We start from the raw sequence: 23,139 nt of genomic DNA, 5'->3' as shown, positions 1-23,139 counted from the left end.
TTGGAGCTAACAGTCGTGGGCGTCAGCAACCAAAATGCATGGACGTCCACTGGCCTCCTTCTCTCTGATCTCTGGGATCTTCCCCTACTTCCAGCATGTTCTTCTTACATCCTTAAAGCAGGATCTTTACCTTCATCCTTCCAGCCCCCCTTCTTCCTTCTGACATGACTGCTTCGTTTTGGGGACCTTTCTTTTCCATGTCCTCCTCTTTCCAGACCTCCAAGCTCACGGTGTTTCCAGTCAAAATAGTTCATATGCAGAAGCACAACATGTGATCAGCCTTGTAGTTGGTGGCTGAGTTCCCTGTCTCTATTAATGGAGGACTGAGGGCGCGCCACTTTTCCTTTGAGTGTGTGTTATAAAATATTGCAGCTAGCAAGTACCAATTGCAGTTAGCGAGTAGCAGACTTCTGCTTGAGAGTTCAAAATTCAATTCTGAAAATTTGTCCCACTCCATCCCTGCCTCCTACAGCCAATTACTTGCCAACTGTTAGCATTTAAACTATTTTTCGCCTAATACATTGTGATAAAGCAATAATAGGCAAGGGAAACAAAATGAAATTTACTGGATTAGAAAGATTTTCCTGCGTGTAAAATTTAGAGTACTGAGTACTCACATATCCAGAAAGCTCATCAGAGCCCAGTTTTCCATATCCAAGTTTCCTTATTTCAGAGCAGTACGAATAAAGTGATTATAAATCTGTACATGTCTAGATTTTAGAAAATTGTCATTTCTGTTATGCAATAGGGTCCTGATAATCCTAGTTTAATTTTTAAGTCAGATTTCAAGATGGAGATCAGAGATCAAATCTTTAGCTTTTATGAACTGCCCTAGCTCTGCTGATTTTGATGGGATTCTGAAAACTCAGACTGTCTTTGATTGCCAGGGTAGAATAGCAAGAAGAATAAAATGCTTTCCTTTCTCTTAGCCCAGTGAAATTGTATATATGGTCATTAATTATTATGATTTAATCAGTGCTTGAAGTGGAATAGTGTTATATTTATTTTTTAAGTGGTGAATGCCAGCAGTTCTTGTAGGGAAGACTTGGTTACGAGTGGCTGCAGGAAGTCAATGGGATACATGACTCTTAAAGGCATTCCAAATGGGAGAGGATAGCAGGAGAATGTCTGCTTTTGGTAGCTGCAAGGTACTGCTAATCATGTGGCTGATGGTTCCTTATGCTATGAGAGGCGGTGATGCTAGATGGCAGCTCCCATTACGTGAAGCTCTGTCGCTCAAAATAGCAGGATCTCACCTCTGCTAATAGTTCAAAAGCCCTTTCGGACTTGGGACTCAAAAAGATCAGTAAATCATTTGCCTCTCTCTTAAAGCAGGACCTTGTCTCTGAGTTGCAATGGCTTCTTGTTCTCATTTCCAGCTGTGCTGAATGATCTGCCCCCCAGCCCAGAACAAGGAGTACTAGCCATTAATAGCCAAGTCATTAACAGACTTGATGAAATAGTCTTGTCAAAGCTGTTGTAGTTTCAATGTCAGTGTTTTGGTGATACTAGGAATGCTTAAATAGATGATGACAAGTTAGCCTGAGAGTTAACAGTGTAACAGTATTATATTAAGAACATAATGTTGCAAACTTTTCTGCAGAGTGATGAGTTTTTCAGGATATGGTTGCAGGCATATTTGGAACCCCTTCTTTTTTTACTGCACAATTTTACATACAGCCAGAAAGTTGCCTTCACAATATCAGTGCTAAGTCAATACAAAAGGATAGCCTGATGTGACAGAAGATTTTTTTTTCTGTTAACAATAAAGGTCTCTATTTAATTTAATAAAATTTAATAAAAACCCAAGCATATCTTTCTTTTCATCAGCAGGGTTTTTAATTTTGTAGTAAATAACACAGGAGTATTCTGAAAGTTAAAACTTTGATTGTTAGTGGCTATATGAAAGCCTTTCCAGTTGTGTAATTTTAAAATGTTACAAACTACAAGATGATGGAAGAAGTTTGAAAGAAGAACCTAATTCATATACGAATGCTTCTGGAATTGCATGCTCTGAAAATTTAAGCTATGCTAGGTTTAGCCATAGAAAGTCAAGTATGCTATACAGGTGACAGAACAAGCAATATGAATTGTCCATGTTTATACAGATTAAAGATTTGTGTAACTTGTTGGTTAACGTAGTTCTTCCAGATCAAGTTCTAATGACACGCTAGTTTCAGTGAATAGTTCTCTGAAATAACATCATTTCATGGGACAAGGAAACAGAATGCTGTCTGCAGAGCCTGATGAGAACACATAAATCTGAAGCCTAGAAAAACACTGTTTTTACCTTAAAAATTAAAACCCAAATGACTTCCACGCCTTTCAACACAGTGGTACATTGCCAGAACAGTTTCAAAAAAGGAGAAAGAATGATGTTTTGTATTATTCTTACTGCTGTATTCTGTGGTACTTGCCATATTTAATGCTTTCTTAAAAGAAAATCGATTTTTCCTCCCTGCCTTTTATTTTTGAATATTTATCATGTCAGTCTAAAATGATACGGCTTTTGAATATATCGATATATAAAATTATATGAGAAGTTCCAGTTAGCCAGGAGGGTTGAAATGTAGATTAAGAATGGTATTTATCACTCCTTATCTTTACCATTGATATCTTTTTTTGATGATGCTGGAAGCATCCTAGATCATGCCTCAGTTACCTCTTCAACCAACAGATTGGTGTTCCTTATCTAGTAGGTTGCTGTTAAGTTCAATTTCTTGCTGACCTTCTCTATGGGTGATGTCTAAGAGTATCTTTAAACTGTGGAGTAAGTCCTCAAGTAGCGATTTTTTGGGATGCTGGTCTACACTCCCTTGTATTCCAGCCCCAAAACCCTGTACAAAGGTAGGATCTAACAGTCCTTCAGTGTTCCCTGAAACTGGTTTCTGGAGCTTCTAAGCATAACTTTCAGGACCCTTCAGGTGAGGTGGACCCTTCACTACTAGCTCCTGCTTCCTTATTGTCACGGAAATACAGTTTAGCTATTCTCACAGTTCATGGTAGGTGAACAGTTGTGCCAGTCAGCTCGTCCTTGCTGAGTTTTAACTCCAATACAGTGTTGTTGCAGATACAGGAGGCTGAGCTGACCATGAAAACGACAGTCTAACCTGCTGCAGAGCTATTTAAATCCAGCTGTAATTCAGCACAGCCAATTTACTTTTCTGTCAAGGAAAAAAAAAAATCCCAATGTTATTTCATAATTAAATATACGGGCAAAATGTAAGCTTCCAGATAAAGGAAATGTCTTTGAAGATAGGTCATCTCTGTTTTGCAATGTGTACTGTACAAGAAATTTTAAGAACATTTAATTTTACATAACATTTTACATTTAAGAACAATTGCATTTAAATTGAAAGACATTTAAATTAAAAAAAACTAAATGTATTACTGCATGTGCATTTATAATAACTGGTGTAAAAACTTCAAGTTCAGTACTTCAGGACATCAAATCAAACTTCTTTATGTTTAATTACTGCCTCCCTAAAATTGCATTAGCATTATTACTTCTAAGTGTGGTATTTATTTAATATCACATATATTTGTAATGTGAACTAAACAAAAGATATAATGAAGTTATTTCTAAATTACTTTTTTGCCTTGGGAGTAGAAACATTTTTTATTACAAGATCATGAGCCATGATAACCCATTAATTAATTTGCAAGGAGACCGGAAGGTTCAGTTACAGCTTTAACAGAAAGGATATCAATTATTTCTTCAACCATTTGTGAAGGAGCCGTGGGGGGCAGGAAGAGACCAGTACAACAAAAATGGAATTGAGAGAATGACACTCAGCAATAAAATACTTTACATCCACTTAACAGCTTCAGGTGGAACTGAATTTAGGACACAGAAGAGAGATGAACGATCAAACCCCTAAGTCAGAACTTCTTGTGGGAGGTTTTGAATTCAGATTTGCTTCTACAGAGGTATTGATATTTACTTTTCACAAAAACTAGTATTTTAATATAAAGATATACTAAAATATTTTAAATCCATTATCTAAATTGTTAAGCTAAATTGAAGTTACTGCTTTCTCTAAGCTTTTACTGTACTGTTCATACTACTTGAAAAACCACCCAGTAAATCCACATAAAACTCCTCTCCAATCTTCCAATCTACCAAACGTCGTTTGCTCAAAATAGAGTTTGAATACATGCATAACTTTAGGCAGGTATTCAAGGAAATAATCATAAACTTACATACATACTTAAATCCTTTGCTAGATTGAGACACTATTTTTATTTTACACATCACTTGTCTTTTAATAGTGCTTTATTACTTGTATGCTTTTAGAAACAACCTCAGGAAAGTCTAGTTATATAAAAAAAAAGTTTGTATCTCTAAAATTCACATATATGTTAACAAAATTCATGGCTATCATGTCCAAGGGTCTTATAGTAGTGTATTTCCTTGTCTACTCCCTTGGGGAGAAATGCGTGCTCACTGACTATCTTGTTTTAGTAAGCTTTTTGGTTTTATGTTTGTTATGTGCAAATTTAAACTAGAGACAATAGCAAAGAAGCGTACATTGCAGTTGGAAGCTGATAGAGCATGGTGTTACAGTTTTGGTGCTTATCCTTGAGAAAACTCCCAGATACATATCTGATAACAAAATGATCATGGAAGAAGTGGAGATGTTAATCGCAATATTCTTCATAAAGCTGTAGGTAGATATGCTGTGGAAAATCCAGAATCAGAAGTCCTGAACAGAAAGGCTGAGGCTCTGAACTTAGATTGAAACTCTGAAGGAAATAGAGAGATTCAAAGGCTTAGCGATGTGTTTGTAGCAGTCTGCGTTGCTGAGGAGGTAGATCCTAGTATGTAGGGAGATAGCAAAACGCTGAAGACCACATCTTCACCTGTATATCACAGTTTCATAGACCAGGCAAGAGGAGAGGAAGGTGTGATTTACCAAGGCACAAAATGACTCCTTGGTAGTCTCTAGGAGAACAGATGACAGAAAATATCCCTGTCAGCTCTTGTATGTGAGACAACAGTGGAGAATCCAACCTCCTAACCTGTCGGCTGACCCACACAGATGCTAGCGTGTGTTTTCTGTGCCGATAGGTTACAGCATGGCTGTGAACTCCTGAAAGTGTTTTTCTTGCTCCTCCTTCTCCAATACAACTTTTCTTTAGGTTCCATATGCTTTTCATCTATAATTTGATCTCATATGGCTCCTGGGCTATCATAGCTCAGTTGGTATCCATATGTGGTAGGAGCATAGAGGTGTCTGTTGCCTGACTCTGGCACCTTTTCCTCCTGGTGGCTGCATGCTGGTGATACAGAGGCCCGGAAAAAGGAATCCTTCTCGAACTCCACAAACCAGTGATCTCCTGGGGAGATGTTGTCCTAGTTCCCATGATATATCTTCAATATAAAATTAAATAGGGAAGTTAATATGCCTGTATTCTGTTCTCTTTGTACAAGGGAAGAATAAACATGTATTTTTGTTATTTTAAATGACATCAAAATATATTTTAAGTTTGAGTGCTTGATCCTTCCAATGTATTCTTTGATTAGGTCGGAATTGCAGAAAAACCTCTGGCTATATGCACAGAAAAGATGGTTGACTTTAAGTCCTAAACAAAGTAAAATCACAAGAAATCTGTTCAACATGTAAAGTGCGTTCTGATGAGTTGTGTTTTCTAGTTTACCAAGGACAGCATTACCGTGACAGAGTGAATGTTGCCTTAACGGTAGTGAACTTGACCGTGGTAAAAATATGTAACCGCCAGAAAAGAACAGAAAAATAACATACATGAACAAGTATCCTTATGTGTTTAGAAGCCCTTAAGACTGAAATAAATGGCTGATCTAACATTGTTGAATAAATATAAAACTATTTTATTTTAGATTTGGGATGTGCTAACACGTTGGACTGTTTTATGAAGTCCTAATTGTATGAATTAAGTAAGCTTTTTAACATGGCTTATTATGAAATCTAGGAACAGAATAATTCTGGGAAAAGAAAATTAAGTCCTGAATTAAACAAACTGTTAGGTGATTTGGATTGTTTTAATAAAAAATTAAAAAAGAAGGTTTGATATCATTAGAGTCCTGGGATCCTGCTTTTGTGATGGTATTCCAAATACTTCTGTTAAAAGACCTCTAAACTGAAAATTGGTTGAAACTGGAAACGTGTTTTTCGGTGGACATTTTTGGAAGGGTTTTGTGCACAGAAGTAACGGAGTCCAGGGCATAGGTCTTTATTGGTACTCCTTAGTTACTTAACTAACTTAATTCATTAAAAACCTTTTCTTGATTGGTATGCAGATTTTTTGTCCTCTTTTCATTTAATACATAAGGAACAAGCCAGGGACTAATTGTATTTGGATCTTTTAGGAATTCATTTGAACTGAATCATTAAAAAAAAAAAGGTTTTTTTTCCTCTCAGTTGCGAATCAAGGATGTGTTTCTGTCGAGAGACAAAGCATTTCTATGAAGTAGCTGCATACCTGGTTCATTCATACTGATATCTGTGAAGTAAGCACACACTTAAATCACCTGTTTAAATGGCAGTCTGAGTGAGATCAGATGTATACGTGCTTAATGTTTAAGAATATTTGACAGCTATTATTTTTCATGAACCTATCTGATATATGTTTAATGTATTTAATAAGAAAAAGCAAATATTTCATTAAAGTATATTTTTTTAAAGTATTGTGGTGTCGGCTGCCTCTGTTTACTAAATAGATCTCAAAACACTGTCTTTGTTTATTTTTATAGTTTACAGCAGTGCCTTTAACTAGCCCCTGTAAACTTTTGCAACTGTTAGACCAGTTGCAAGCTCATATCACTTTGAAAGGATTGGTACTTTGGGAAATGTAGAGCAGTTCTCCGGACTGCTCAGCAAGGTTTTTGTCTTTGTTGATGATTGGGTGTATAATTACATGTTTTCTTTTTAAACTATAATGTATATTTTCAACTTGAGCGATCAGTCCAACAATACCAGTGCAGGCTGCTGAATAAGATCTACCAAAAGGTCAGCTGAAATGGCTCATTTTGGATACATTTTCCTTGTCTGAAAAAAAAAATAGATGTTTATTTACCAGATATATTCAGTTTTTCTTATGTATGTAGACCTTTACAATCTGTAAGAGTATGTTGAAAAATTTTCAACATTTGATTGAACTCTGCCAATTTCTGATAAATGTCTGATATGCTATTATCCTCCTGTGTTTTATTGGAAAAATATTATCAGAGAAATTATTGCTGCAAGTTTGTAAAAGCAGCTTTATTCTTTTTCCAGTGGTTATTGTATATGCTATACCATTGATCGGTGGTCTATCATCAATCTTTTTATCTTCAAAATATAGTATAATGACCAATACAAAATTCGAAGTTCATCATCATAGTGACCAAAAGGTGTTTTGCTTTGTTCTGTGATGAAATACCACATAAATGAAGCATATTAGTTATGTTACTAATGTTACTCATTTTTTGAATGATCTTGTTGTTACAGCTTCTGCTACATTTGAAGACTTTCAAATCCGGCCCCATGCTCTTTTTGTCCACTCGTATCGAGCGCCAGCCTTCTGCGACCATTGTGGAGAAATGCTGTGGGGGCTGGTGCGTCAGGGACTCAAATGTGAGGGTAAGCTGCAGTGAGGTGTGATTTTTAGTCTCAGTAAGAGTTCATTCCACTTATGTATGTTGTCTCTGATGCTGCTTTTAAATCGGTTAGGCATCAGAAAAAAAATTACAGTAGGTAGAGACAGTAAGAACTATCAAAATAATTAACTAATTAAGGAACTAATCCTTTTGGCTGCTCTGAGGTGTCCTAGATATGGCTCTGTAACCTGAAGTGAAAAAACATGGTCTATATGTATTTTTAAGACAAGATTTTCTGTGTCTTACACTTCCCTTATGAGGCTGAGCCTATATGTAATTCTATATCACATTAATTCAAATCATTTAACTGAACTTACTGTCAGTCCATATGAGGCTGTAATAGCTATCTTCTCATGTTTTCCCACAACTATTTGCCTCCTGGTTCTGTATCCTATGGAATATAATGTTTCCAGTGAAAGACTTCCTTACCTCCCAAATGTGGATCATAGAAATTTCTTGCACTTTGAGACCAGAGATTTTTGAAAAATCAAAGAAAAAACACTGGATTTAGATATAACTGTTCAGAACTCGTAACATTATCTCTCTAAAAATTTGTAGAATATAGGAACAAAACCAGCAGAATAGAGGAAAAAAGTTTAATAAAAAATAAGGGTGGTGTTTTGAATTTTTTTTTTTTAAGTGCTTTCCTTTTTCCAGTAATAAACTGTATCAGGTGGTTTTAAATTTATCTTTTCAGGATGTGGTCTGAATTACCATAAGAGGTGTGCGTTTAAAATCCCTAACAACTGCAGTGGCGTACGGAAAAGGCGCCTGTCAAACGTTTCCCTGACAGGACTCAGCACCGTTCGGACAGTTTCTGCAGAACCCTCGCCCAGTGTGCCGGATGAAGCCCTTCTGGTATGGGATTCCCTAGCTATAGAGGCCATGGGTGTTGCTGCGAAGAAGCAAGGACATTTAGTGCTATAGGATCTGGTTTTGCCTGTTACAGACTACAGAGGAGGGTGGTATGTAAATTGTAAAGCATTGCTGTGAGAAAAGTCATCTTGACATAAAAGGGAGGTCACCAGCTTAAGGTATGTGGGTTTAAGGTATGTGGCACTTCTGATACTCCCAGTAGTCTCCTCCCATTGGCAAGAATTAGGTTATTTTGAAGGTCTAAAACTGCCACCCATGCTAACGTGAGTAGTTGCATCTTGGAGGATGCCTTCTCTGGAAATAGAAGTTGAATTTCTTCTGCATCAGATCATTCTATCCATTGGTTTAGGATATAGGAAAGATTCGTCCCAGGAGAACACTGTGACCCAAACACCACGTTATCAAATTGAGTATCTGTAACAGTCAAGGCTATAGTGAATTAGTAGGAGCCGGTGTATTTAGCATGCTAATTTCTAAGTGTTCAGAAGAAAGTAGTAGAAATCTCCATTATTTCCTTAAACAGATCTATTTGGTGAATGTATGTATATATCTGTATGTGTGTAGATGTACAGTATACACACAGGCACATGTAAATATATGGTATAGTTTTATATGCATTAATAAAGTAATGACAGGAGTAATTTAGAATTACATGTATTTTTTATCTTTGGCGTATTTGTTCCTTTTAACACTCATGATCATAATACACTTGAATAGTTAAGAATTTACACTGTGTGTAAATGAATCCACTCCTAAGTGAAAGTTTTGAAAACCTTAAGGTTTAAAAGAGAGGAAAGAATTTATAAGTACACACATCAATTATCATGTTTTCCTCTCAATTAGAATATTAAACTTATTAAACTTGACATACTAAAAGGACACTATTGCAAATGATGTAGATCTGGTGTTATATGCAGTACCATCTATGAACCATAATTATGTACTTATGCTACTGATTATCATCAGCCTGAAACTACTTGGAAATTAAGGTTAACATTCTGAATCTGTATTTTTAATTGAAAAGCTGCATAAATGAGTAAGGTGTTTAAGTTCTGCAAAAGCTGCAGCAAGAAGTCTATAGGGATTATTCATAATTCTCAGTATTGTATCAGAAATGCTCAGTTGTATCAGAAATGCTCACTTATTCAGACAGAAAATTTTGAGGAAGGCTGGCCCTAATTCTGAAGTGTTTCTGGAATTTTGGTTAAAAAAAATATATGAGTGAGCATCCTGGTATACTCTCTATAAATATTCACTGCACTGTACAGTTGTAAGATAGCAAAAATTTTCAATTTTAAAACATTTTTAATTCGTTGTTTGCTGATACATTCTGGTATGAAACACCGGTTTTGCAAGGCTACATATTTTAAAAATGTTGAAAATGTTAGAATTGCTAGTGAAGAAATATAGTGAGTTTAATATATACTGCAGGGTATGCTTGTCTAAGAACTTGTAATTATCAGTGTACCTACGCTGATGATTCAGAATATCATACATGCGCACACACACGTGCATGCACAAAGAAAATATGTTTACAGTAGGTACGGGGATAGGCATTAGCCTAGAGAAATAAAATCACTTTCCGATTTCACCTTTGTTTCAGGAAATCATGGTATCATTTACCAGCTTCTCAGAAGTGCTCTCACATATGGCTTCTATATGTCTTTCGTTTTTTTGGGGTTTTTTTGCATTGAATGTGTTTCAATTTTTTCCCCTTTTCTTTAAGTGTGCATAAGCTTTGTCAGTTCTCCTGTATCAGATCTGTCCTTTGGACTCCATTCTTCTGCAGTACTTGTCAGATAAGTTTTATGGCAGTTTATACTGTGGTACCAATCAAAGCATGCACTTTGGAATGTGTTTCACTTTTCTGCACACTGTGTGAATATACTAAGAAACATCATCCTCCTTCACAAAATTGTATCATTCGTTATTAGTATTGGTGTGGCACTTGAATCACTGGTAACAAAATATAACTTATGTTTGAGACCACTGAATTCAATCAGATTTCTGTCAATTCTTTAAATAGGACTAAAATAAATGTTATTTTTACCCTTATCTACTATGTAGAGTCAGAGCAGTTGAGAGAGAAGGAGTTCTAAGAGACCTTTCATAGGTGGAATTATTAACTACGTTATGATTTCAGAACCTTTTTGTCGATGTTGTGTGAACCAGAAAGAAGCCAGCTTTAGCTCCCCATGTTAAATTTAGCTTGTAAATCTGGCTTCTGGAAAAATGCCACTTATAAAGTGAAGAAGTTGTGCCCTAACTTATGAAATTGTGGCATTCAGACAAATCTTTGAGACAGGATAATATGGAATCCTGCAAAGGGTATTTTAATTATCCTTTCATAGGGAACCACCACACACAGCCACAGTTTCAGTTTGTGTGTAAATGTTTTCATTTGTCAATAAAGCATTTCATTTGAGCTGAAAATTGACTGGGGACTGTATTTAAGTGCAGCTTTAAAAATCTACCTCCAAAGAATAAAATGGGGGCAGTATCCTTTTTTTGATTCTTGACTTAGTGTAAAACTTATCAAATACTAAAACATGTAGAACTAGGAGGATGCTATGTAACCCAGATTTTTACCCGTCATAGCTCAAATGCAATTCTTTTGCATTCGATTCTATAACATGAAGTGAAAGTATAAAATAATCGCACATTCATGCTTGCTTCTGAAGTAACATTATTTTCTGTCTTTTTTTTCCCCCCTCCCTTATTTCTTTGTTTCGTTTTTTCTTCTTTCCAACCTCCTGTCTCAGTCTCCTGTCAGCCCTGGCTATGAGGTATGTACTGAATTTGCTCTACTCCCTGTTATACTATCAGGAACATCCTCTTTTAGGATTATCAATGTCAATGTGAAGAAATGAAGGAGTTTAATCAGATCGGTACTTTATGCTCTTCAGAACTCAAGAGTATTTATTTTTCTATTAGAAAGAGTATATCCAGTGCAAAACTCTGAAGTTCAGATTCCAAAGTGAAGGTCATAATTCTTTAAAATTAGCTAACAATAAATATTTTGATACAAAAGTGGCATTTTAATTTTTTAGGCATAATAGACGTCACTGGTTGGACTATAGCCCTTGGTAGCCCTTTTTTCCTGGTAGTAACATATGGGAGGAAAATTTTAACTTCACTTTCAGAACGTTAGGCATTTGCTGGAATAATGTAGAAAATAAACATTTTATTTTAAGCTGAACAAACCTGACCTTTAAGTGCTCACCAGCAATAAACTTCTGATATCATAATGCAGAGTAGTAGCTTTTTTCCAGAATACGGTTGCATTAAAAAAAAAAAAGTCAAGGACTCTCTATTTCTGTGGAAATAAACATGAACAGTGTACGACTAAGTTACAGCTATATATAAAAAGCATCAAGTCTATCTTAATGAGAAAACAATTTTATGTTTTTTTTCATGGGTACTCCATGTCAAAGGTGGTCCTCTTTGGCTTTCAATATGGATTTTCCAAAGAAATTTGTTTCATGTTTAAAGTTTCAAAAGGTTCTGAAACTATGAAATCTTGGCATCTTTCCCTTGCAGCATGTATTTGAGATGCAGGCAGAGAAGAGCAGGCTTTGCAAATGTTTTCCTTTTTAGAAATACTACACAGTTAATATGAGGAATATTTTGTTATGCTGAAGTGAAGATTATCATGGCCAAACATCTATCTCTTAAGAAAGGAATAACTTATTTCTTCCTAAAACACATATATACTTGATGTAGTGTGCCTAAGTATCATAGTGTGCCCCAGAAGTACAAGTCCACACAATACCCATAAAACAGTACAAACAAACAAAAAATAGAATAAGATTTTTGTAATATCCAAGATAATTTTATTCTAAGTATGTGCCATCTGAAAAAAATGGTAAATCCAGCAATCCAGATAGTGATGGATTACCCTAAATTAACAGTAATTAAAAATAGTAATGAAAAAAGATAAAGGTATTTGGAGGAAAAACAAAATTGTGTTTCTTTTGTAAAAGAAAAAGAATGTTAATCATCTATGTTTTTAATTTAAAATACATTTATGTGACACAACAGGATTTTATCTCTATTTTTATATATATTTCCATTATTTTGGTATGTTTTATTCATTCTTCTAGTAAGCTATGAATATTGATGTGTTAAGGTAATTTTACAGACACATTGGCAGTGATTTCTCAGAAAAAGCCTAGCTGAGCTTTGCATTTAAGGTAGTATTGCTGTGTCTTACGGGGCACAGGTAAGTGGAATACTGCAGTTACTTACATGTTATCATTGCTTTTTAAGGGAGAATCCGGAATTATTTTTTACTAAATAATTTACTTCACTTTAGTTTTAAAAGACTATTTGCTTCTCACTTCATCAGAATACAAAGCAGCAGGTGTTGCCTGCCTCTGTACACTTGTTATAAGCAAGACTTGGCTTGAGGCTTCTCAGCTATATGTAGAAGAGTGATTTTTGCAGAAACAGGACAGTAGACTCACTCGGAGGGAGTTGTCTTGAGGTGTAGATGGCCATTTTATCTTGTTCCCTTGTATCCAGCTCTTAATACAGCAGCTCTTTTTTCTTACTCCACTGAAATAAGGAGCCCTCATTTCCAGTGACTCAAAAATTCCCACTCTACAAAGCCTTCCTTTTCCACTGTCAGACAGAAGACGCCTCTCCTTTTCCTAGTTCCAGTCCCTTTAGAGCCTCATATGGCCTCCTCAACTCCCTGGACTGGAAAAAAGGAGCCCCTGAGGGAAGGGTTAAAGAAGAGCTAGGGTGTTCCAACTGAGAGCAGCTTTGTGCCTTACGCCAGTTGTAATTGGTAGGAGTCCTTTTCTAATGGCTAGAGTTCATTCGACCAAAGATCCTCAGAGGCAAAATTAATATTTCCTCTTAACAAAGGACACTCAACTCTGAATTAATACCACTCATAGTTGTGTTCTCTTCTTGTAACTCCCAAGTTATGCTTCCATGCTCCAGTGATGTACGTTGCACATTCCTGTCTGTCCTATGGGAACTTATTTTCAGTGTGCTTGTTGGTTTAATAAGAAACCCTATGCTATTTTGGCGAGTTCCTCTGGAAATTTTTTGAGGTCCAAAATCTAGATGTTACTTAAAATTAATAAAAGTATAAAATATAGGCTGTAAACTAAACCCATCTTAAGTAATGTTTACATTCATTTAGTGCCAGATTCACCAGATGAGCCTAGGTTCATGCACTGAACAGAACTGAGAACCAAGAACTCAATGAATCTGACACTGAAAATTAAATATTTAAATAAGGAGGAGGAAGGAGGTTCAGGTTGTTCTTGTCCTCAGGTAATTGTCACTTGTTCTTAAATCCCCTATTTTCTTTTTAGGAAAGACAATAAAAATAGTTGTCAGCTTTTGATCCTTCATAGAAGTCACCGTGGCTTAAACTGAGGACTTGTAGATGCTCTGTGACTGTGACAGTAGGAATTCTTTAGTAGTGTATGGCACATCTAAGCAAACATACACTCAGAGCGAAGTTTTTGTAGTTTCTATGTACTAACACAAGAGTTTGCACATATTGAAAATACAAATGTGTTTTGAGGGATAGAGGCAATCAGCGCAACCTTTTATCTCTGCTTACCTGGCCCAAACATGTTCAATGGCACTTTCCTTTCTAACATTTAAGCTTGTTCTTGTGCATTGGTAACATCCTACTGCCCCCAAACTCCCTTCCCTTTAGACAAGCCTTGCCAAGCTGGTTTGTCTAGACCTCCTCTGTCCAATGCCAAAACTTTTTCTAAACCAGTCGCTGTGGTTAAGCCCAAAAGCTTGCTGGTTTTCCCTGATTTGGTAAGGATGGTATTGGAGACAGAGTCAGATGGGATGCATTTACACAGGCATTGAAAAAAAAAAAATAGGCAATATTAATATGTGACAGTGTGAACCAGAATTGTACAAAGGTTCCCTGAAGGGTTTTGTCTTGAATTATAACTTGACTATGCCACCTTTGTATCATGGTATGTACCTTTTTTTTCCTTTTTTATTAGTTCTATGCAGTAGGCACAACTGAGCTGCTGAGTCTGGCTTATGATGTGAGTATTCTAGTAGTACAAGAGACTTAACTGAAAATAATTTATTACTTAAAATTATTATACTTAAAATTATGAAGCACATAATAGAAGGGCAAAGTAAACCTAATATTTTTGAAGGAACGTCTGTACGGTGCAGGAAAAAAGCTTTGTGCTCTATAAGCCCTACTATGCCTGCTGTCACTAGCAAATCCTTTGTCAGCAAAGGGCTTTTGGTCTCGGGAAATCCCTGACTCTGAGAAGTTAGTGTAGTCACACAACAACTGCTGAAATGCAGTAATCTTTTGTTACTTTACAAAATAAGGCAGGTTACAGACAGAGTATTCAAACCACTGTTTGCTGGTATTGATGTCTGAGTGGAGGAACAGGGTACATAATGATTTCCATCTGTGGATAATTTAATATTAACAGCTTGTATTGAAGTCAGTTCTTTGATGTGTTTACACATGTAACACTCAAATGTTTTTCAGACTGTAGCTATCTAACTATGGTGTTTGTAGGATTAAATCATACACTTGACTTAGTGCAAGAAGCCTCGAAAGACAACACAGTTGATTGCATTCTAAGTGTGGTATTTCAGGATATTTAACTGAAGATTTGTTTCCTTGAATTCACTTAATTACAGTCACATAGTTCAATTTGTAAAAGAAAGTCAGCATTTGCATTGCATTAAAAACGTAGTAGTTCCTGTGGTTACATAGATATCTAGCACCTCATTTGACAGTAGCTTCCTGTGAAGAAATTGTATATGAACATATTAAGGCTTTATCCTCTGCCTTCAATATAGGAAGGAAATGCATGTTTCAACAAGTATGCTTCAACACTGAAAATGAAACTTAACGCAGACAGTTATTGCTGTTTGGTTTTTTAAATATACTTTTTATCCTTTTTTTTATATACACTTTTCTCAGTTGTCCAAGTAAATAAAAAAAATAATAGCTCTTGATAGTTTGTTTCTTTTGTTAAGGCAAACATTTCAAAACTGTAGTAATACCTGTGTTGTTTTTGATTGAATATCTCAGTGTAAAGTACAGGAATAATGTCACACTACTTTTTAGATATTGAGCCTGCAAAAGGTTAGCACTTCCTTGTGTTTGAAAAAATTATATATTTAGGAGAGTATAGAATGTTTAGCTTGTTCTCTTCTGAGTGAAGTTTACTGACTTTGATGTGTTTCCCCAAGCATAATTTCAAGTAAGATGATCAAATGTCAAAATTGAAGTATTTCTTTTCTGACTCCTCTAGAACATGAAGCTTATCAGTGAAGGTTTGTCAGAATCCCTGGGACATTTTTAGTAGGACTGTTGAAACCTTTTAAAAGAAGGTCAGGCAAAGAGCAGTCTATTTTATGTTTTAGTCTAGCCTGTGCAGCTGGATTGCAGGGCTGATCCTTGTCTTTGTTCCTGAGCGGCCAACTCTGCATCCAGTCAGTCAGCTTTTATTGCTTCCCGTCAGTCCCTTCAGCATCTCCCTAAAGTTTCTTTGGTTTCTGTGCCTGGGAGGGATAGTTGTGGTGCTAAAAGTCAGTCAAACTCACCCAGGTAATAAAACCAGCTGAATCCATTGGCAGAGAATCAGTATTTATTTCAGTTTCTTAATTGTATATTGCAGTGGATTTGGACAAGGTAAAACGACAGACAGGAGGGTTCTCCTGCCGAGGGATTTTGACCTCTGGGGTAGCAGTTATATGGAAAACTGTCTCCTTCCTGCAGTGACAGGGTTCTGCACAATGACTTTCTGCTGTTGGCTACTGTAGAGAAATTTCTTGTGTCCTTGAATAGCTTTTAACCAAGCTCACCAGATAAACTATGAGTAGCTTCAATATATTCCAAAAATTAGACAAAATCGAATGAGGAGGGGCAAGGCATCAGCTAATAAAGAGTCATGCAGAATGCCCATGTTGGGGAAAAGCTTGGCACCTCTGCCTTCTTGGAATTAAAAAAAAAGCCACAAGCTTTTTTCAAAATAAAAGACTAAGCAAGCACTGGATTCCATTAGATAGTCTCATAGCTTAAGGCATAATTGAATTGAAGTTCCTGGATGTGATCAGTGTCACTAGCTTGGTTGGACATCCGTACAGTTAAATATCTGTATGAGTTTCTTTGTGTTTGTTGTCACTTGGAAAATCATATTCTGAACTGTTAACAGTATAGATTACCTTGCTGGGATGATTGTTCTAAAGGGCTATTTAGTCTTCGGAGCCACACAGGCTGTGAGTTTCCATGGTGTAATCCAGTTAAGCAATCATTTCCTGGGAAGTTTCCAGATTTGCTGAGTCAGTAGTCTGGCTGACTACCAGGAAAAACTAATTTGTCTTTCTGACAAACCAGGCACACCAGCCGAAGAAGAAGGTGCTTTGTGGAAGAGATTCTTGCTTTTGCAGTGAAAATAGGATAGTTCCTGTTTTCCTTTTCTTTCAGGGGCTTTAAATTGTGGCATCTCTCTGATGTCTCTGTCAGCAGCTTCCATTCCCTTCCTACCTCTGAGCACAAGCCGAGGGTCACGTTGCCTCTGGCTGGAAGAGGGAAGGAGAGTGAGTCTGTCAGATCCGGCCTGGGCATGCAGGAGGGGGACCAGATCCATGTCTGCTCTTGTCTTTTCTAGTACGGGAGAAGGTGAAACTCAGCTTTACCTCTTACTTGACCTGAAGACACTGTAAATTAAGAATTGCTGGTGTGTTACGTGGTGTGCTACGCTGCTATGGTGTAGCAGCCCAGTGCTTGCAGAATGGCAAAAAAAGCTGACGTACTATTTCTGTAAATAGAAGAAGCCGATGGATATTTTCTACAAACAATTGGTTTGAGTGAGTTTAGGCCTACCTATTTAGTTTCACTCGTTTTGCGGTGAGGGTGGCGAAATGGTTGTGTGTGTTTGTTATTAAATTTGTTATGCATCCTCAGTATATTATTTTTAACAGAAATATAAGAAGTATTTTGAATATTAAAATCACATTAAAAAATTAAGGGAGGGACCAGTCTTGAAGACTGACATTCTGCAGTAGGTCTTCCAATGTTTATCTTTTGTTTAGTATTCATTACTGCTTGAACTGTAGAGAAACTTCTAAATTACTAGCAAAAATGTAGTTAATCACCTGTTCTCTAATATTACTCGTCACCCATGTGAAATGAGACTTGAATTAAATCCTTTAAAAATTATGTGTGCATTGACTGATAGAAATTTTGGGAAACAAGTTTAATAAACTACAGTACAAAAACTTCATTAATGCTAACTTGGTATTTGATAAAGCTGATGGTATGATGAAACTGTTGCAGAGTTACCTTTCAGAAAGGATTGAGTTAATGTAGAGCACACAGAATTCACTTTTTTTCCAACCTGCTCTTTTCTCAGAACAATCCAGAAGCATATACTAGCACATTAAAACCAAAAATCTTGCCATCAAACAGCAAAAAAATATAGCAAATAATTTGTGCCAAACCCATACTCTACCACACCTGAGATTTAATCAGACATCATCTAGGCAGTGCATCTCAGTGGTCAAAGCCAAAGCTGTAGGGAAGCCTGTCTCTCTCTCTTAAACATAAAAGTGCCTGAGATTAGTCTCAGTACATTTCAGCAACACTGCTGAAATTTCTAAAAACTTGCAAGGCACTTGTTGAGGAAAACTGTGCCAAACCAGCTTTCTAAAATCCTTTGAGCATGAGGTAAGTAATTTGGACTTTTAAAAAGCTTTTAGCACTATTCAGTTGCCAAAATAATTTTTGATTTGACAATAATTCAGAAAATGAAGACAAAGAATGACAATACGAAGTAGATTTAATTTAGGTGATATTAGACAGGGTTTTAACAGAGATCATAATGTTAAGAGATATTTGTATCACTTGTACTTTAGACAAGAGTAAGATTGTCAAGAAATAGCTCTAGTGGTAAGAACAGTAAATTGAAATACTCATTTCTTGCAGTGACATAATGAAAGCAAGCAACAGAACTCTTTCCCTTTAGAAATTCTTACGCTTTTCCAGTTTCATATGTCTTAAGAGAATAGTATTACTACAATATGAGAAGTCCACCATATGTCCATATTCAAGACAAAGGCAGCAAAGTGTTGTGACTAATGCCTTGCAGGTAGATTAGAATTAAGGCAAACCACTAAAGAATTACTTTATTCAAAAAGAAAATTCTTGCATTAAAATGTAGTATGTCACATGTATAACTGTTCTGAAGAGCAAATTCGGAGCTAGGTGTCTGACCATAGTATAGGGTTGAGGATGTCCAACCTGTAAGGCACTGCGCTAAAACGGAAGTACCATCAGTCTGGGCCAAGCCTGTCCCTATTCTGCATACAAGACCGAGAGGACTGCGTTAAGTATTTCTGGCTCCTCCTGTGAACTTCGTCCTGTCCACAAGTACTGAGGGCTGTCATTTGCAGGTAGTTTGCACAAGCTGAGCAATGCAGTTCGTGCTGTGTATGTGGGCTCATTCTTCCTTCCTGCTGGGCCTCTGCCCTCCTTTTCAAAGCCCTGTTCATGTTGACTTCATAAGACTTAATGCAGTCTGCCTTGGAAATATTAGGCAAACAATATTGCTAACTGACAAATATTAAATAAATTTAATCCTAAACTGAGACTAGCTTTTTTTTGTATGCAGAAATGCTTTACAGAGCATGAAGGTCTAAAACTTGGGAAGTAAACGTGTAGTATTGAAGTGTGCACTTGTACGTTTTCCGCTATTATTTGTGATGAAGACAGATGCTTTCTTATACTTGTTTCAATCTAGTTTGTTTATGGTGACCGTATGTACCTGGCTTATACAATGTATTTTGCATATTTCTCCTGGATTTGACAGAACTGTGTTTTTACAGTGGATAAGCACGTGAGGTTCACATTGTTTTCAGTTAGCAGCGTAGCTCTAATGTTCAGCAATTCTGTTGCATATGAGTCTTTGGAAAGACAGGTAGCTCTTCAGTATAACCAAAAGAAAAAATTTGATCTTCACGGTAAGAAACCTATCTGATCTTTGGAAGGAAGAAACTTCTTTTTTCCTATGGCAAATATGCTATGAAGGCAAAGTCTGGACCTCCTCAAGTTCTTCTGCCATCAAAATGTCTTTCAAATTCCCCTTTACTCTCAATTAACTCCCCTTTAATCTCAAGCAGAAGCATGCAAAAATGTATTTTTATGTTTTGGTGACCAGGAAATAATAATAAATCAGCCTTGTCAGTTGCAGAATTTCCTGTAACATTATTAGTTCGAAACAAAACATTTTTTCAAGTTAGGGCAATCTGGAGTTTCAGCTACCACAACTTTTTGAACGGTGCAGGCTCACTGGGGAGTGACTCGTTTTGTAGCCTTCAGTTTATTTGCAGATGATGGCAAGAGGATGCTGAGTTTTAAATGATCAAGCTGCATCTTGTCACTTTTTTCTCCTTTCCATGTTAACTCTGGGTGTAATTTGGTTGTTTCTCAAGGGCAATTCTTAGGGGAAAGCAGTTTTCTGTGTCAGTTGTTTTATGGGATAATAACCATATTTACATCTAAAAGAATTTAGTAGGGAAAATAAGGTAACTCATTTCTTTCAGAAATTCTTTTGATTCCATACCTTAGACTGTGTCTCTTACTTGATACATATTTATATCTATGCATTTAAATACCTGTTGTGATCTATTGTGTATAATCTAAATGTGATAAGGTTAGCCATAGCAAAAGTTATAAATAAAGGGGATGGAAATACTAATCTGTTTTCTAGCAAAAACCTGCATGCACACAGAATAAGGTAGTAATTTTCTTAATGTTTGTAGCAAAAATACAGCCTTTCCAAGATATAAAGGTATAAAAGGAAAAAATAAGACATGTAAAAATGGCTTGTGTTTTTATTAGAACACAAAATACTTTTCTGAGATATCTTTAGCGAATATTTTCATTTTGATTAGAAAAATATTTTTTTTTTTAAATAAAAACCTGTTTCAGCCACAGTGTGAAATGTATGATAATAGTGTTGGCAAAGATATTGTCTGATACCATTCCAATTTTTCAAAAGCAGCCTGAGAGAGGGTATGTTGCATGTTCTGTTAGTGTTTAAAAGCACTTACATTATTTTTTATGACATATGATTTACTGTTCTTGAGGTGAATATATGTCAATATGATATTCTTTTAAAAATTAATACATCATGATTAATTCAAATGTTCTTTTTATGTATTTCACAGCAAAAGACACAGTCAGAATCATTCACTGGGCGAGAGAAGAGATCAAATTCACAGTCCTACATTGGGCGACCTATTCAGCTCGACAAGATCTTGCTGTCCAAGGTTAAAGTGCCTCACACTTTTGTGATCCACTCTTACACACGGCCAACAGTTTGCCAGTACTGTAAGAAGCTTCTCAAAGGGCTTTTTAGACAGGGTTTGCAGTGCAAAGGTAAGTAAACGCCCTTTAGGAACATAAAAGCTAAGCATAATAAAATTAGTAAATTAGTGTTTGAGTAGTTACTATGTAGCCTTACTCATGATTTCTTCACTAAACTGTCTAGGTGTAGGCACATGTACAATTACATTGGATTAAGCTGGAGTCAAAATTACGGTAATTGCTGTTCCGCAGGAGCTGGCTGCATGACTGTTCTTTCGTACCCTGCGGTATATCTGCAGTAGCTCACATCTTTTTCATTCAGGTGTAAATTATCTTGTATTTGGCACTAGGTGAGCGTGTGCTCACAGGCAGTTACAGCAGAATAGTTAGCACAAAGGACTGTATTCTTCATTGTTTTCAATCTACAAAGTCTTATGCTTGAATTGAAGCATGTGCTTAAGTCCCAGCATTCAGTGTTTTGGAGGAGCTGTAATGGAAATAAAATAAGATGAGCTTATACGAGAATTTAAAACCCCATTTTTTCAATGTGACTAATACGCTCTCAGGTCTCATGGTGTTGTACCTTAGCAGGTACCAAAGTGAATCAAGCCCCTTGGACTGTAGCCTAGATTACAGGCTCACCTCAGCCTACTAGAGTGCCCATAAATTCAAAGCATTGTGCATGCTATGATGCTAGATAACATGGGCTAACAGATCCTTAAAACCACCTTCCTTCTATTAAAATAAACAATAACTATCATAGAATTAAGCGGTAGACTTTGTGTTGCTTCTTTGAACTAACACCCTGCAAAAATTCAAAGTTGCATTCATTTAACTTAAGATGTGATTCTGATGTTGATTTTTACTGAAGTAAAATCTCTATGAAAGGCATCACCTGTTTCAGCTAATTTTAAATTCCAGTGACGTAAGCAAATGTTAACCTGATTTTTTAAAAAAAATATTTACCTACAGTTTGGCACTGCTGTACCTCAGTTGGTTTTTGAATCAATCTGGAGTTAAATAATTACAAGGATATATGCATCCTTAGCTATTTCTTCCTTTTTGACTCTTTGCTTTTCCAGGTGTGTAAATAAGTTACAGCTTTTAGTTTACGTAAAATATGTTCCATAAGCCAAAAGAAAACAGTTAAGATGATATCTAATAAAGTGCTGCTTACAGATAGGAAAAAAGTAAAGGTAGAATGAAATAAAAATATCTAGAAAATAAGGAAGGTATTGAAGAAATCCTCCACCGAAAGCTGTCTAGAAGTTGCTTTGTGATACACAGAACAAATATTTTCTCACTTAACAATTGTTAGCTTGGGTTCTGCTGTTCCAATTTTCAGTCTGCAGCATTTGATTTGTAGTCAGTCATTTAAGCTGCAGTGGATATACTGCAGCCCGATCTGCTGCTTTCACTGGAAAAACAGCTCTGGCTTTGCAGCAAAGCACAAAGGTCTCCCGATGGCTTCCCTAGATGAGTTGAGCATGAGCTTCAGCTGCAGCTAGTGCCTCCACCCAGCTGCCCTCAGTAATGCTTTCCTTCCCCTTCGGGGAAACGCACTTCTAGCATCTTCATCCTGTCCCTTCCACTGGCAGGGCGCATGCAGCCAGTCTAAGGAACACTCTCTGGACACGATAGCTTTGTACCAGTGAAGTGACAGGGCTCGACATTTATAGGCTGAGTAGCAGGAAAAAATATGACTGTGTCACAGAAAAAGAGAAATAATTTTACTACATCCCTTTTTTTCTTAACAGACTGTAGGTTCAACTGTCATAAACGCTGTGCTCCTAAAGTGCCAAATAACTGCCTGGGGGAAGTTGCCATTAATGGAGGTAAGTTGCCTTAATGTTTCTGTCATTGTTTAAACCACCAGTTAAATTAAAAAAAAAAAAAAAGAAAAAGAAAAAGAAAAAAAAAGTAAAACTGTGATGGGTACAAAGACACATTTTTCCATTGCTTGGGAGTGGCCTTTCCTCCGCGATATTTCTGTTGTACGTCAAAGATGAAGGGTGGGAGGAACTCTACGAGTGGTTCATACACCATCAGCTCAGAGCATGTGTCTTCCAAATAGGTGGACAGGCTCAGCTGTGGCACAGAGGTGCTGTCAGCAGCAAAACAGCCTGGTGGTCATGGCCTGTTGAATGCAGAACGCCAGAGTAAAGCTACACCCGTGAGAAGCTGGCATTCACCTGTCAGATACAAGCACAAAATTGCTTTTTTTAATCTGGGGGGAAAAAGAAGTGTCTGGTTTAGGATTATCTTCCTGAGAATGAAAAGCATACCTGGAAGAACTGGGAAGGCTCTCCAG

At 36.6% G+C, this 23,139-nt stretch overlaps 1 protein-coding gene across 2 annotated transcripts in view; it reads left to right on the top strand.

Moving 5' to 3' along the window:
• The window catches only part of PRKD1 (protein kinase D1), a 67,737-nt gene that overhangs the window by 15,258 nt on the left and 29,340 nt on the right, over nucleotides 1-23,139 (top strand). Inside the window, exons 2-6 of one of the 2 annotated variants that reach the window (XM_010291642.1) lie at nucleotides 7,470-7,601; nucleotides 8,316-8,476; nucleotides 11,257-11,280; nucleotides 20,690-20,900; nucleotides 22,586-22,663. In XM_010291642.1, coding sequence (XP_010289944.1) covers nucleotides 7,470-7,601; nucleotides 8,316-8,476; nucleotides 11,257-11,280; nucleotides 20,690-20,900; nucleotides 22,586-22,663 — 606 coding nt within the window. The remainder of the gene's footprint in view (nucleotides 1-7,469; nucleotides 7,602-8,315; nucleotides 8,477-11,256; nucleotides 11,281-20,689; nucleotides 20,901-22,585; nucleotides 22,664-23,139) is intronic. The other variant, XM_010291643.1, reaches the window with a different exon arrangement.

Source organism: Phaethon lepturus, unplaced genomic scaffold (genome assembly GCF_000687285.1).
Source record: "Phaethon lepturus isolate BGI_N335 unplaced genomic scaffold, ASM68728v1 scaffold777, whole genome shotgun sequence".
NCBI classification, from domain to species: Eukaryota; Metazoa; Chordata; class Aves; order Phaethontiformes; family Phaethontidae; genus Phaethon; species Phaethon lepturus.
Note: the sequence above shows the minus strand (reverse complement) of the source record. Positions and strands in the feature narration are given on the sequence as shown.